Source organism: Phalangium opilio, unplaced genomic scaffold (genome assembly GCF_054372755.1).
Source record: "Phalangium opilio isolate 3A_F unplaced genomic scaffold, DU_Popi_V2 ptg000003l_1, whole genome shotgun sequence".
Taxonomy (NCBI): Eukaryota; Metazoa; Arthropoda; class Arachnida; order Opiliones; family Phalangiidae; genus Phalangium; species Phalangium opilio.
Window position 1 is genome coordinate 6,862,015 of NW_028324145.1, and position 13,582 is coordinate 6,875,596.

At 38.1% G+C, this 13,582-nt stretch overlaps 2 protein-coding genes across 2 annotated transcripts; one reads left to right on the forward strand and one right to left on the reverse strand.

The window, feature by feature from the left end:
- The first annotated feature begins 167 nt into the window (after positions 1 to 167).
- On the forward strand, positions 168 to 12,239 carry LOC149717408 (uncharacterized). Its single transcript, XM_089838806.1, has 14 exons — positions 168 to 356; positions 419 to 682; positions 770 to 944; positions 1,035 to 1,136; positions 1,193 to 1,271; positions 1,342 to 1,413; positions 1,476 to 1,694; positions 1,769 to 1,923; positions 10,364 to 10,799; positions 10,852 to 11,180; positions 11,287 to 11,355; positions 11,669 to 11,764; positions 11,839 to 11,962; positions 12,034 to 12,239. The coding sequence occupies exons 1-14, from the start codon at positions 344 to 346 to the stop codon at positions 12,205 to 12,207; spliced, it is 2,307 nt and encodes a 768-aa protein (XP_089694932.1). The 5' UTR covers positions 168 to 343; the 3' UTR covers positions 12,208 to 12,239.
- LOC149717409 (uncharacterized) lies at positions 5,391 to 10,366 on the reverse strand. Its single transcript, XM_089838809.1, has 6 exons — positions 7,246 to 10,366; positions 7,124 to 7,183; positions 6,959 to 7,057; positions 6,712 to 6,885; positions 6,149 to 6,242; positions 5,391 to 6,029 (listed from the first exon to the last, which is right to left on the reverse strand). The coding sequence occupies exons 1-6, from the start codon at positions 7,648 to 7,650 to the stop codon at positions 5,437 to 5,439; spliced, it is 1,425 nt and encodes a 474-aa protein (XP_089694935.1). The 5' UTR covers positions 7,651 to 10,366; the 3' UTR covers positions 5,391 to 5,436.
- Positions 12,240 to 13,582: the final 1,343 nt, after the last annotated feature.

A 13,582-nucleotide genomic window follows, 5' to 3' on the forward strand; every position in this document is an offset into this window, starting at 1 on the left:
TGCCTCCTATATCTATCAAGGCCCGTGCATTGCGATATATTTTTCAAAACAACAACAAAAATGGGAAACCCCAACTCAGAAACATAATAACGTTTTCATTGGATACTTTAAGTTTATATAATCTTCTTGACACGGAGAGGTAATATTTTGGTTTTCCCAACTTGTTTCTTACGAGTTTATCGCGGAATTTGTAGGCGGGCAGGCCGGCGACGAGTGTTTTTCGGACGGTTTTTAATATTAAGCCTTTGTCAATTTTTACGGGCTTGTATTTGTAATTTTGTATGTATGGTTAACATCAGGCGTGTATCCACCAAAGTTTTTTTACGCTATTTATAATAGACGAATGGCAAACAAATGTAAGTATGAATTTTTAGTGATTAGTATAAGTAGTTATTTTTAATCTATTATTTTTCGATAGGCACACAGAACAGGCTCAGCATAGGAGATGCTTTTCCACTGTTTAGAGCTGAACGTTTAAAATTAAATTTATCAAATGAGTCGTTCGCTTTGTTATTATTAAAAAAATGGACAGAAAAAGCTGGGAGCTCTGACTGCACAGTCAAGGTAACCTTAGCAAGTATTGGGACTCAAACGGACAAAATATCGAAAATGGACAGTGGCACAGAAACTGACTTTTCCATTATTAACCCTGTGCAATATTCCCGGAAAAGAACACCGCAAAGTTAGTTTAGGTCTAATTTTAGCTTTTAAGTTTGTTATTTGTATACATATTTTATATTTGATTATTGAAAATATTCATAAAAATCAGAATTACCCCCGCATCTGAAATATGGGCTAGCTTTAGAGTCGGACGTAGACACACCGGAAAAACTCCAGGAAGAGTTTACACCTCCACTAAACCGTCAGTTTTCTACACCAGTTGCTCTTGCCAAAAGCCACAAAAGACTAAGAATGAGCTTTAGTGATCTGGATATTTCACCTATGTGGGTTCTTCAATATGTTTCACATATTCGTGTCCCTCAATAAAATTAAAATATCATAAAAGTAACCAATTCTATTCCACAACTAATTAGCAAGGATAGTGACGTCAGTGCCACTCAATTGGAGATAGAAGACAAAAACCGTTTAGCTTCTGAAGAAGAACATGAAATGGCTCAGGGTTTAGAAAATGTGGAGTAAGTATGACAGGTTACTAATTGAATTTAAAAATTTTACAACATTTCATTTACAGAGAGGAAGATGAAAATATATTAAATTTCACCAATACATTTACTGATGGGGGAGAGGTAGATGATGATGATGATGAAAAGGTAATTTTAACCAAAAATATTTCAAATAACATAATTTATATTCATAATATTGAATATAATTTTTCTTTAGATGCCATCAGAGTTTGGTGATTTTCCAGATAGAGACGAGTATGATTCCTTAATAATCGAACCAGCAGAACAGGTATAAAAATGATAATTATAGAGTATTTGAATTCAATTTGTTGAATAATTAAGTATTTTTAGCCCAAGTCTAAACCTTTGGAAACAGCTGAGACAGTTGTTAGAAGTGAGATGGCTCTAGTTCACTTACCAACACTTATGGAAGTTCTAGAGAAAGCTTATGGTACAGTGTGCCGTAATTGTGATGAACCTATTAGATACACTTCAAAGTATATGGGTACAGCTATACTTGTTACATGGTGTTGTACTGGTATCACCAGTAGAAACCAAAATCATACCAAGGTATTTTCAAATATATGTACTAACTTCTATTATATGTTTTAGTAAATTAATAAATAATTACTATTGTTAATAAGGGAAAATGGTCAACCCAACCAGTAATAAATGGGTTATACTCTGGGAACCTTATTGTTGCCTCCAGCATTCCTTTATCTGGTAATATGTATGGAAAGATTGCAATGTTCATGAGACATGCCAAAATACTCTTCTTCAAAAAAGACACCTACAACAAGTAAGTTTTTTTTTTGGAACGTATAAAAGGTTTGGGGTGGAATGATGTAAATTAGAGAGCTGCATGGAAATGGTAAATGGGATAAATTGCCATTTACCGTGGTAACCATGGAAAACCGTGGGAATGGATGGTTTTTTCTGCTAATATCACATGCTGGGATCGGGAATGGCCTGAAAAAAAAATATGGAATGGAAGTGGTTAAATTGATATACATTTTACTTTGGAAATGGTTGGTAAATGGATAAAACCAGTTCTATGGAACATCCTAAAATTCTAAAAAGACTGAAAAATTGTTTGGCCACTGAGTAATGGCAGCTCTCTGCCTTTGACTGTATTAGACTATATATGGCAATCTAAGATAGGTGCCACTACTACTCATCTCACTTGGTTTGTTGCAGCCTAGTTACAAGCTACCTTAGCTAAAAGTACCGTCTTCTATCTCATCCTCTTATTACTTTAGCACACGAGATTCACGGCTATTATAGCTGTCAATCAGTCCATTGTGAGTTTTCGCGCCAAATTGTCGTTATAAATATTTTGGGAAGCGACTTCCGCTACTTGGCGAAGGGCGAGCAAGAGTCCCTCAGTCCAGTCAGATTTTTCTACAGTTGTTTATAGCCCCCATTTTTTTTACTAAAATTCCCAATGAAGACCCGATATTGCAGTGGTAATTTTGGGCCAAACCAAGACGCTCAAGGGTTATATTCTTTCGAACTCTATGTATGGAAATAGTTTTCTGATCTTGTTCATTTCGGTAATGGTTGGAAATGCAATAACGTTTCTTAGTTAGGAATCCGAATGGTTAGTATTTTGAAAACACCGATCGGTAACGGATGGAGAAGTTGATGAAATCAATGGATGGAATTGGTAAACAAAAATATGAACAAAAATGGTATGGAAATGGTAATGTTTGAAACTGAAATGCAGCTCTCTAGTGTAAATAAGCAATTTTAAAAAGTCCCGTATACAATATTTGTAGGGGGGAGCATAGATGGAAAGCATTTTTACACTCCCTCGTTTTGGCACGCGCACCTGGTGAAACGTAATTTTTTAAAATCGCCTTTTACAGTAGACTTTTTCCAAGTGGAAATTGGGGTACGCAACCCTCAGTAGAGAGCTGCATTTCAGTTTCAAACGTTACCATTTCCATACCATTTTTGTTTACCAATTCCATCGGTGTTTTACAAATACTAACCATTCGCATTCCTAATTAAGAAACGTTAATGCATTTCCAACCATTACCGAAATGAACAAGATCAGAAAACTATTTCCATACCATAGAGTTCGAAAGAATATAACCCTTGAGCGTCTTGGTTTGGCCCAAAATTACCACTGCAATATCGGGTCTTCATTCGGAATTTTAGTGAAAAAAGAGGGGAGGGGCTATAAATAACTGTAGAAAAATCTGACTGGACTGAGGGACTCTTGCTCGCCCTTCGCCAAGTAGCGTAAGTCGCTTCCCAAAATATTTATTCCGACAATTTGGCGCGAAAACTCACAATGGAAGACGGTAATTTTAGCTAAGGTAGCTTGTAACTAGGCTGCAACAAACAAAGTGAGATGAGTAGTAGTGGCACCTATCTTAGATTGCCATATATAGTCTAATACAGTCAAAGGCAGAGAGCTGACATTACTGTGTGGCCAAACAATTTATCAGTCTTTTTAGAATTTTAAGATGATCCATAGAACTGGTTCTATCCATTTACCAACCATTTCCAAAGTAAAATGTATATCAATTTAACCACTTCCATTCCATATTGGTTATATCCGTCCATTCCCGATCCGAATATGTGATATTACTAAAAAAAGCCATCCATTGCCACGGTTTTCGGTGGTTACCCCAGAGAGTAGGGTTACCCTATTTACCGTTTCCATGCAGCTCTCTAACTGTATTGTATCTACAATACAGCTCCGTGGTCTGTAAGGAAGATTTTTCTCTCAGGAGGGGGTAGAGTTCTCGCCTATTACTTCGAAAATGTCAAATGAATGTGAAATTCTGTTATAGAGAAATATTTAGAGAAGGCGAAAAGAAACGGCAGTAATACATTAGCGAAGATATAGGGAGAGGGCGAACCCATTCTTGCCACGTCATAGGCTTATATCTCTTACCTCGATTCCATCCCCCTAACGGGGGAATTTCAGTATAGCGCCTACAAACGCTCCCCTAAGTTGAGGTATAAAATGACGTCGGATGTTCTTTCCCTCCCTGACAAATGCCCTCTCCCTATATTTCCCATCCACTTTTGATTACTGTTGTAAAAACTTGTTGAAAGACAGCTTTTAAAAGATACACAAAACTGTTCAAAAGCACTTTCTGTCCAGTGACTAGTGCACGCTGCACGCCCGTCTCCTTTCCATAGAAATATTTTATGTCCCCTCCCTAACAGAAAAAAAAAACATGAAGAGGTATAGGTAGTTTTGGGTCCATATACCCCAAAGGGAAACAGAGAGATTTAAGAAAAGGAGTCGAATTTGCCTTCGACTATGGTAAAGGCAAGGACCAAGGTAGCTCAAATAAGCGGTTTCGTGGAGTCTCTTTTAGTTTCGCTACAGAAAGGGTGTTTCTTCTACACAGCCAAATCGACCTTACCCGGAACTGTTCGTCACAAATTGTTTTTAACTTATATTTCTATTCCCAGAATTCGACTCCCTTTCTATATTCTCTATGATAGAACATGAACTAAAGAATGATGGGAGTGACAGATTTCGTTTTCTAGCTGAGAGAAGGGGGGAGTATATGAATAGGCTAGAATTTAGGGAAAGAGATAAAAATTCCTACCCACCCTTTTCCCCCTATATTATTGTATATTTAACCTTAGAGCAACAATCCCCCTCCCTGGTTAAAGTATAGGATCATGAAAGGATGTTCCAAAAAGGTAGCTAAGACCGAAATAGGCTAGTGTCATTAGAGAGCGGGTGTAGACTGTTTATCCTTCCCTCTAGGCGTGCGGGCCGCGGCGCTCTTACTGTACGCGCCTAGTAGGGGGATGACACTGAGCTAACAGACAGACGTTTACATACAGACAGTCCGTTCCATGGGTGATGACATTTTGCCCTTAGAGTAAGTTTACAAGCTATGATTGTTGTAGTGTTTTACGGATGACCCCTTAAATTTAAGTGAGAAACTGGAATAAAGGGGTCATCCGTAAAACACTTCAACAATCATAGCTTGTAAACGGTAGAACATATTCTACTACAAATCGCCCATAGAACCACTGTCGACACCCTGTATTTTCGGGCCATGCTATTCTCGGGAAGGACGAAACAACACTTTTTTTTAACCCCCAAGCTCCCTATTGTCACAAACATGAGATGCACCTTCTCTTACAAGAGATAACGGAGGAAGTACGAGGCCTTTACGTAAAATCATCCGTATGTTGTCAGTTTACAGATGGACATATTTGTAAGGTAGAACTTTTTCCGAGAAACTACGTAGATTGAAAATTATCGAAGTTAAAACAAATAAGTCTTTTAGATAGGCAAATTTTTATTTTTTCACTTCTTATGTGGGACTTAGTCAGGATAATATCCTCTGCGAAATCCTCTGTACTGACCGTCTTCGCTCGGGAAACGTGCCCTAATTCTTAGGATAGCACACGACGGGAGTACTAAACGGTTTCCAACCCCTAACCGCCCGTACAACCAAAGGCAAAGGTTGGAGTACGCGGCAAATCTTAATCGGTTATTTGCGATATTTAGCATGTCCCGATCAAGTAGAAGCTCGTTCCGCATTCTCATGTTCAAAACCAAGACGAAAGGCTCCAAACAGAGTAAACTGAACTCGGGAGATGTTGTTATACATTGCGGATCCCTGCAGCACTTGTTTTCTATTAATAACGGCATTTCTCTGCATCGCAAACACACACATTTCTTAGGGCGTTTCCCGGGGGGTGTTGGAGATGTCTCAGGACCTGGGGTTGGGGTAGTCTTTTCCAAAGCAGTGGATGTCGATGGTATCGCGGGGGGATCATTTGAGGCTGTAAGGGGTTCCGTTTCTGTATTTTCAACGCCAATACAAAAGGCTGAGTTTGGAGTCTCCCATTCGTCCCACTCCGCCTCATTTTCTCGATTATCAGCTTCATTAGGAGTTGAAATTTCACCAAGAACTAAAAACGGAAATGTCAATTTCAACCAAAAAAAAGTCTTTCAGCGGTTTCATTTACACCAAAGCTTATTATAAACCCAGTATTTTCTATAATCCGCTTAAAGACTATAGGCTATTTACCTTCTTTCGCTAAAACTTCAAATTCAGGTAAAATTTTGCTGACTTTGGATAATAGGCAATCTTTATGTTCTGGTGACATTCGATTAATTAAAGCCTGATTAATAATTTGGAAATATTTAAAAATTGGTTTATTTAGTGTTTACTGCAAAGCTGAACTATGGTAAAAAGAATGGGCTGAGGAAATTTGTTTTCTCGCTATAGGATAGAACTCCTTATCTCCGACATGAGATACACACCCTGTTCCAGCTTCGGTTGTCGGAACTCGCAAAGCTTGGTAGCTATCTAACGTAGCTTTTTGCGTGCTTACAACCGACGAAAGAAATGATTTTCAGTACAATCTGAAAAAGACTATTCGTCTCTTGTCAGCACGCACAAAGCCACGTTATAGGTTACCGCTAAGCCGCTCCAACATAGAGACCTACGTTTTAGCGTGCTGACAACCGAAGCTGAAACAGAGTATACATTGAATAAGCTGCCGTCGGAGATGGGGACTTGCCTGTCCCATAGCGTGAAAACAAATTTCGTACCGCGCATGCTTTATCCATGATATCACTTTTGATTACCTGTAGAGAGGCATGATGCTTTTCAAGGCTGTCAGTTAGGTTTTCCATGAAAGACTGATCTATTTTTTCCATTGCTTCTTTCAAGACCTTACTTCCAGTTTTTTTACGTTTTTGTGCTGGCTTCGTTTTAGGGACGCTTTTTTTCTTCCTTTTAGATTGAACTTGAACATCTTCCTACATTTTTTAAGATTATAAATTGATGTTGCGTAAATGAGAAAATTGCTCGGAAAATTGTTTAATGGCATACCTCTTCATTTGAATCGCTTGCCTCTAGAATTTCCTCGCTTAATGTTAATTTTTTCGGTCTATGTGTCTTTTTTCTCCTCCTTTTTTTGGACACCACTTCCTAAGTAGTAGATAGAATTGAATTAGCATTTATTAACACTTACTTACTTACTTGATATACAATTACTTGTTCGCTCTCAGAATCAGAAGAAGTATTCGCTGCTTCACAGTGAGTAGACAAATTAGGCTATAAAGAAAGTCTTGTTATTTCCATACGGGATTTGAATTTTTGTTGGAAAGTTATCTTACCTTAGAGCTCTCTTCTAACGCAGCCTCTTCTTGGAATGACGCGTGTGGGATGAAATCGTCATCATCTGAATCTTCCGAAAATTTCGATGTCGGTGATGGAGCACTACTTTCTATTTCCGCTTCTTCTAATTCTTGTGTATATATCCGGTCTCTACCGCGTTTTTCGCCTTTTTTCGCGCTTGACGTTTTCTCTTTAGATAAACTTTTGTTTTTGCAACCAACCTCCTTCTTGCCCACGTTCCCACAAGTACACATATCTGTGCAATTTAACCCTAGACATTTGCACGGGCAAACATTTCTGCCTTTTGTTCTTTCGCAATTATGACGACAAGCGCAACTAGTGACCCACGGTGCACTAGACCCTTTTTCTAACGCCACGGGCAAACCTAATTTCATTAGTTCCATTGTATTTGACGATATTGTCGGAAAAAGCTCGTACAAAAAAATTGCCTCTGTTCGAAAGCAATTGAAAATGAAAGTGGCATTCAGTAAAGGGAGAAGAAAGGGGAACGAGGGGAATGTAGTCCGCGCGTGCCAAGGGTGGAAATCTTTCTAGCTTTACTACCCCCTTTAACCTAAGGTGTAGTAACTGGGAGAGCTTATGGCTGGTTATTGGTGGCGTATAACTACCGGACTGAAACAGTAGATATCGCGTTTTGATGTCCCGACTAACTATTTAATTTTGATTAAATAATTGAATGGACTTCGGTTAAATTAAACATATAAGTTTTATTTCATAGTAAATAAAGGTAAAATTCTAAGTTTTTTGGATGGATTCGATCTTAGGGTAGCTCAGAATCAACCCTTTCGATTTGGAGGACCTTTTCGGAATGGTGATAAAAATAGAATACAATATTTTCTTGTTACAAAAAAAGAGGAGAAATTGTTACATTTGAAAGCTGGGTTAAGGTTTTAGCCAATCACTGGTCTTGAAAATTTTAGTTGTACAAAGGAAATTGCTAGTCCCAAGACAATTAGAAGGGAAGGCGACATGGGAAAGCGATTTTATCTACGTTTATGGCTCCGGCCAGTCGTGGGTAAGACGGGTTAAAATGTCAAGTTCAATAAGGGTAAGAGAGAGAAAGGGCTAAAGTACCGCTCCCATTTTTCATCGTCCCTTCTTTACAACTTTCGGCTTAGGAAAGTAGGCCTACTTTTGGTTAGAAAATTTTACAGTAAATAGATTTATTGATAAGGTTCAATTTTGAATAGGGAGTTCTCTTTTGGAGTTTTGAGGGTACTTTTATCTCAAGGTTTTATCATGCTTTGGTATATTTTTAGGGAAAAACAGCTAAACTCTATACACTACGCGTATTTTGCAATATATAATAATTAACATAAGGAGACCAAACGATACTCTTGTATAATAAATCCTCCTTTCATTTCATTTCATATTATAGGCCTAGTAGCAAAAAATATAAAACTTCTTCCTTGATACCCCGGGGAAAACCTAGAGTTTAGACTAACAACCCTCGTTTCACCAGTGAGCACGAATAGAATAGTGTCAGTACTAGGTGCAAACATCATACCCTTCCATCTCTTTGCTCAGTGTCATCCCCCTAATAGTCACGAACAGTATCCCCTCTTACAAGAGCGCGCCTAGAGGGATGGTTAAACACTCTACACCCCCTTTCTAACTACAATAGTCTGTAGAAAGGAAAGTCAAGGGGGAAGGTAACTATAACGCGACAGACCTATCTCTCTTTCCCGCGGCCGCGCGCTTACCTCGGCGCAAAGCCGAGGAGCCAGACGTCACGTGATCCGTTATGAAGGAACAAATTGTTGAAAGGCTGGTTTCAAAACGATTAATCGTTTTCAAAATAAGCCTAGCAGTGCCAGTTTCTTCAAAAAGAATACTAAAAAATTTGATTACTCGGTTTTATCCGACGAATATTCTTTTCAAAACGATTAATCGTTCTCTAAATACGTGTATCAGACTAAAAATATTGTAGTTCCCGCATAGAATGGAATTTTTTCCTTTCGCTCTGGTTCCCACGGTAAGACCGAGCATGGCGTGAGAGCAGAGAGGAGAGAGAGAGAGAGAGAGAGAGGGAGAGAGAATCAGTATAGGCAGCCGTGATCCATGCGTGGTGAAAACGGGGGTAAAGAAACGTACTGAAAATTGTTTTTACTACCCCCCCTATTTTCCCATTTTTTCCGCGGATTTTATAAAGCGCGTTTCTATCTCCCTCTTTCTCTCCTGTCTGGTGAGAGAAAAACAAAACTCCGCGAACTGTGCAATCGCGTTGAAATATATATATATAAAAAAACAGCTTGGTATGTGTCATGTGACCATAGTCCCTATCATTCTCAATGGAATACACGTTTTCTTTTGGAATTTAGTCTCTTGGAAACGATTACTCGGTTTTGGGAACTGTTGTCGTATTCAAATCGGTTATGCGAATTTCTTTACGAAAAATCGTTTCCTAATTCGAATACTCGTTTTTCTAACAGTCTTTTCTTATTTACCTTTTGAATATTTTGTTCAACGGATCACGTGACGATTTAGAAACGACTCTCGTTGAAGTTACCTTCACTCTCTGACAGTCTGGGGAATAAGGATATTTTTTAAACTAGTCCTTGGGACCAGTGACCGGACTGGTACCCGCCTTCGTTCTCCTATAGATTTCCAATTAATAAACTGGTCCCGAGGACCAGTGACCCCCCTTCTTGAATTTAAAAACTAGTCAGAGAAATTAATAAAACTGGACCAGAGGTAGTATGCTATTTCTCGAACTGCAGTCTCTGACGTACCTTTCTCTCCTTCCTCCGTGTAGAAGGTATGTGAATACGAGTATTATCAGAAGTATATAATACTTCTCTATTATCTGCTTCTGGTATTATGCGCTTTGTGAAGTAAGATAGAATGGTCTCGAGTAGATGTCTATCTCCAGACCAGTAAATGGAGACCACCTCCCCCGTAATAAATTCGACCCCTAGAGACTCCCCTCTATTCCAAAGCCTTTACATCCATTGACATATGTCATTCCACCCTTCTGGAATTGGCTATATACTATTTTCTGGAAAGATATGATTTTAGCAAAACAAACTAACACCATGGGAAATCCGTAATTCCTAATTTAGGTAAACATGCATAACCCTTTTTCTTTATTTACAGTTACCAGGAGCATTTTATAAGTCCAGCAGTAGAAGAGATGTGGAAGGAAACTCAAAGACAGACATTTAGGGAATTGAGTGATAGAGAAGTTATTGTAGCTGGTGATGGGCGCAATGATTCCCCTGGCCATACATCGATGTATTGCACTTATACAATGGCTGATATGGAGTCGCAAAAAATACTTTCTGTGAAATCACGAGATGTCAGACATGCCGCTGGGAAAAGTGTAAATATGGAACTTTTGGGATTTGAACTAACAGCTGCTGAAATAAACGAAATAGGCCAATTATACGGCACCAAAATGGTGGAGATAGTGACTGATGCGCATAACCAGATTGCAAAATTATTACGTCAAAAGAAAGGCATCTATCGCAATATTAAACATTCATGGGATATCTGGCACGCATCCAAAAATGTTCTCAAGAAGCTTATGGAGGTAACAATAAAATAGGCAATTCGTTATGCATGAATACATAATTTCTTTTTAGGCATCAAAGAAAAAAGGCTCCGAAGACGTAGCACATTGGGCCCCTCTAATTCGCAACCATTTTTGGTATTGCGCGCGAGAATGCAAAGGAGATTTGACTGTCATGCGACATTTATGGCTTTCCCTTTTGCAACATATTTGCGACGTCCACGAGTGGAATTTGCCCCTTGCGTATGGCGCTCCAACCTGCTGTTTGCACGAAGATCTAACCTTAGAACAGATTAAATCACACAAATGGCTTCGTCCTGAATCTCCCCAGTTTGAAGAAATTAAGAAAATTGTAACCAAAGGCAACATTCTCAATAACCTTGGTTATTATGCAAATTTTCGGTATGACAATTAATCACTAAGGTGGAGCTGGATTTTTAGCTTCCGCCTCAATAGTCAATACTGTAAAACTTCATGGTTATTTATATATATTTTTTCATTTTGTCAGTCATACTGGATTTTTGGAAAATTATCATAGTTTGATTCTGAAATATGCTAGCAAGCGATATGCATTTAGGTAGAGTATTAATTGATAGATTTATAGGAAACTTCATGCTATGTCCACGTCATTATATGAAATACTCAAATTTCTGGAACACGCGATGCATAACTGACTAGCCTGTAATCAGTGCTGATTTTATTTAAAGTTAAAAGAGACCCTTCTGATATTTGGGGGTAGTAAAACGTTTGTGGTTCTCCCAAAAGTCAAATTAGTCACCTACATTGAGTTTCGCCTTTATTTTGTACCTTACTGAATTGAAGTTTCTTGTAATACTCGCGTCAGTGTTAAATTCTAACTTTCAAGGTAATTAATTTGAAACTTTTCACAGCTTCAAAATGTATGAAATGAGAGTCCAACTAGCAGCGATTGACCACAATTATCATACTGGAAGGTTAGAAGCCAAAACTGACGATGGCGTTCAACGGTTTGTAATTTGCGTCTTACAGTAACATTTACAATGAAAATTTACTTTCACCTTACACTCCTACATTATTTTAGTTTCAACAAGTGCTACAGTAAAAGAAGCAAAGCCTGGTATACTGTAAAGGTTTTAGAACAAAAACAATACCCATATATGGAGAGATTAATATTAAAAATATTTCAAAAAAGGGCAAGTTTTCACGTAAGATATCATGCTGGACACTATTATTAGCGTTATTATTTTAATTAACAAATCAGATTACTTCACCATAGGGAAACATGAAAAGGAGGGAGGCTTTAAATTCAGATCACCCTAAATTAATTCACCCAAATAGAGGCATGGTAGACTGTCCACCAAAAGAAGTTTTGTTGGCCATGCATGAAAGTAGATTTTCCGCACCGAGTGAAAAACAATCTACAAATATTACTGAGGAGAATAATGAATGAGTTGAACAATTAAAATAAACATTTAAACCAAATCTCTTTTCTTATTTGTGTATAATACCTATTGCTTATATTTGGGGTTAAGTTTAAAAGAACATGTATATTTAAAGCAGGGCTGTGCGGGTCCAGTTTTTTGGGTGTCGGGTAAATTTCGGGTAATAGAAAATTGTACCCGCGGGTATCGGGTCCAATTTTCAATTACCCGTCGGGTCTTCGGGCCCTTCAAAAACCCCAAAATTAGCTTTCGGGTCCAATTCGGGTCTTTGCTTTTCCTTACAGTCCAATTAAAAGCTAGATTTCAAAGCTGAGCCATTATCCCCCATAGTGTAATTCATTAAACAATATTAATTAATAATATAATACCAGAAGTATATAATACTTCTCTTCGAGAGAAGTGTACCACAAAGCGGGGTAAGTGTAACGTCATTCTTCCCAACATCGGAACATTTGAAGCAAGGTTACTAAACCGAATCACATACGCGATAAATAGTTCCCTCATCATTACTCTATTTGCGTTAAACTATTGGGCAAGACGCACTTGTGGATTTTTGTCTCACCTCAAGACGAGGTTAGGGAGTTGATTGCTGACGATTTAGTACCAAACAGTTATAGATTTCACCTTACGGTGCGATGCCCATCTATAGTTTGATGAGCGGGAGAGCAAACAAAAAGGGTGAGCCTGGGAAGAATGACGTTACATAACTAATGTATTAAATGATACAGAGTAGCATCCTTCTTCTATTATCCCCTTCTGATAATACTAATTAAATTATTTAATTAAGAAAGGCAGAAGTATTGAAACACGCGCGGTAACGTCATGAACTGGACCCATCAGACTGGCAGGTATTGGCAAAGGCTTAAAATTGGGACTCTGGTACCCTTTCGTATCCTTAAAAATGTGTTTCGGGTATCGGGTCGGGTACCCGACCCGGACCCGAAGACGGGTACCCGAGATTTAAACCACCTGATTTAAACAGTTTTAGAGAAGTTTTACATTTATATTATAAAAATATAGATAAAAAGCTCTTCAAAGGCGCAATTTGCCATTTACGTTTAAAATAACATGTATATTTAAACAGTTTTGGAGAAGTTTTACATTTATATTAAAAAAATATAGATAAAAAGCTGTTCAAAGGCGCAATATGCCATTTAAACGCTGTGCCATTATGTATTGTAGATATCTATGAATTTTAACATAATTTATTATATCTATGTGTGGTTATCAAAATTTATCTTTTCGTGGTCGCGACATCTATCGGAAAAACAAGGCGAAATTAGGCTTTCCATAGATGGCGATAGTTCCTAGACCCTTTTTTTTGGTGTAATGCTAGGCAGTACCAAGGGGCACGAACGAGAGCCGCGCTATGCTTTTTTAAAT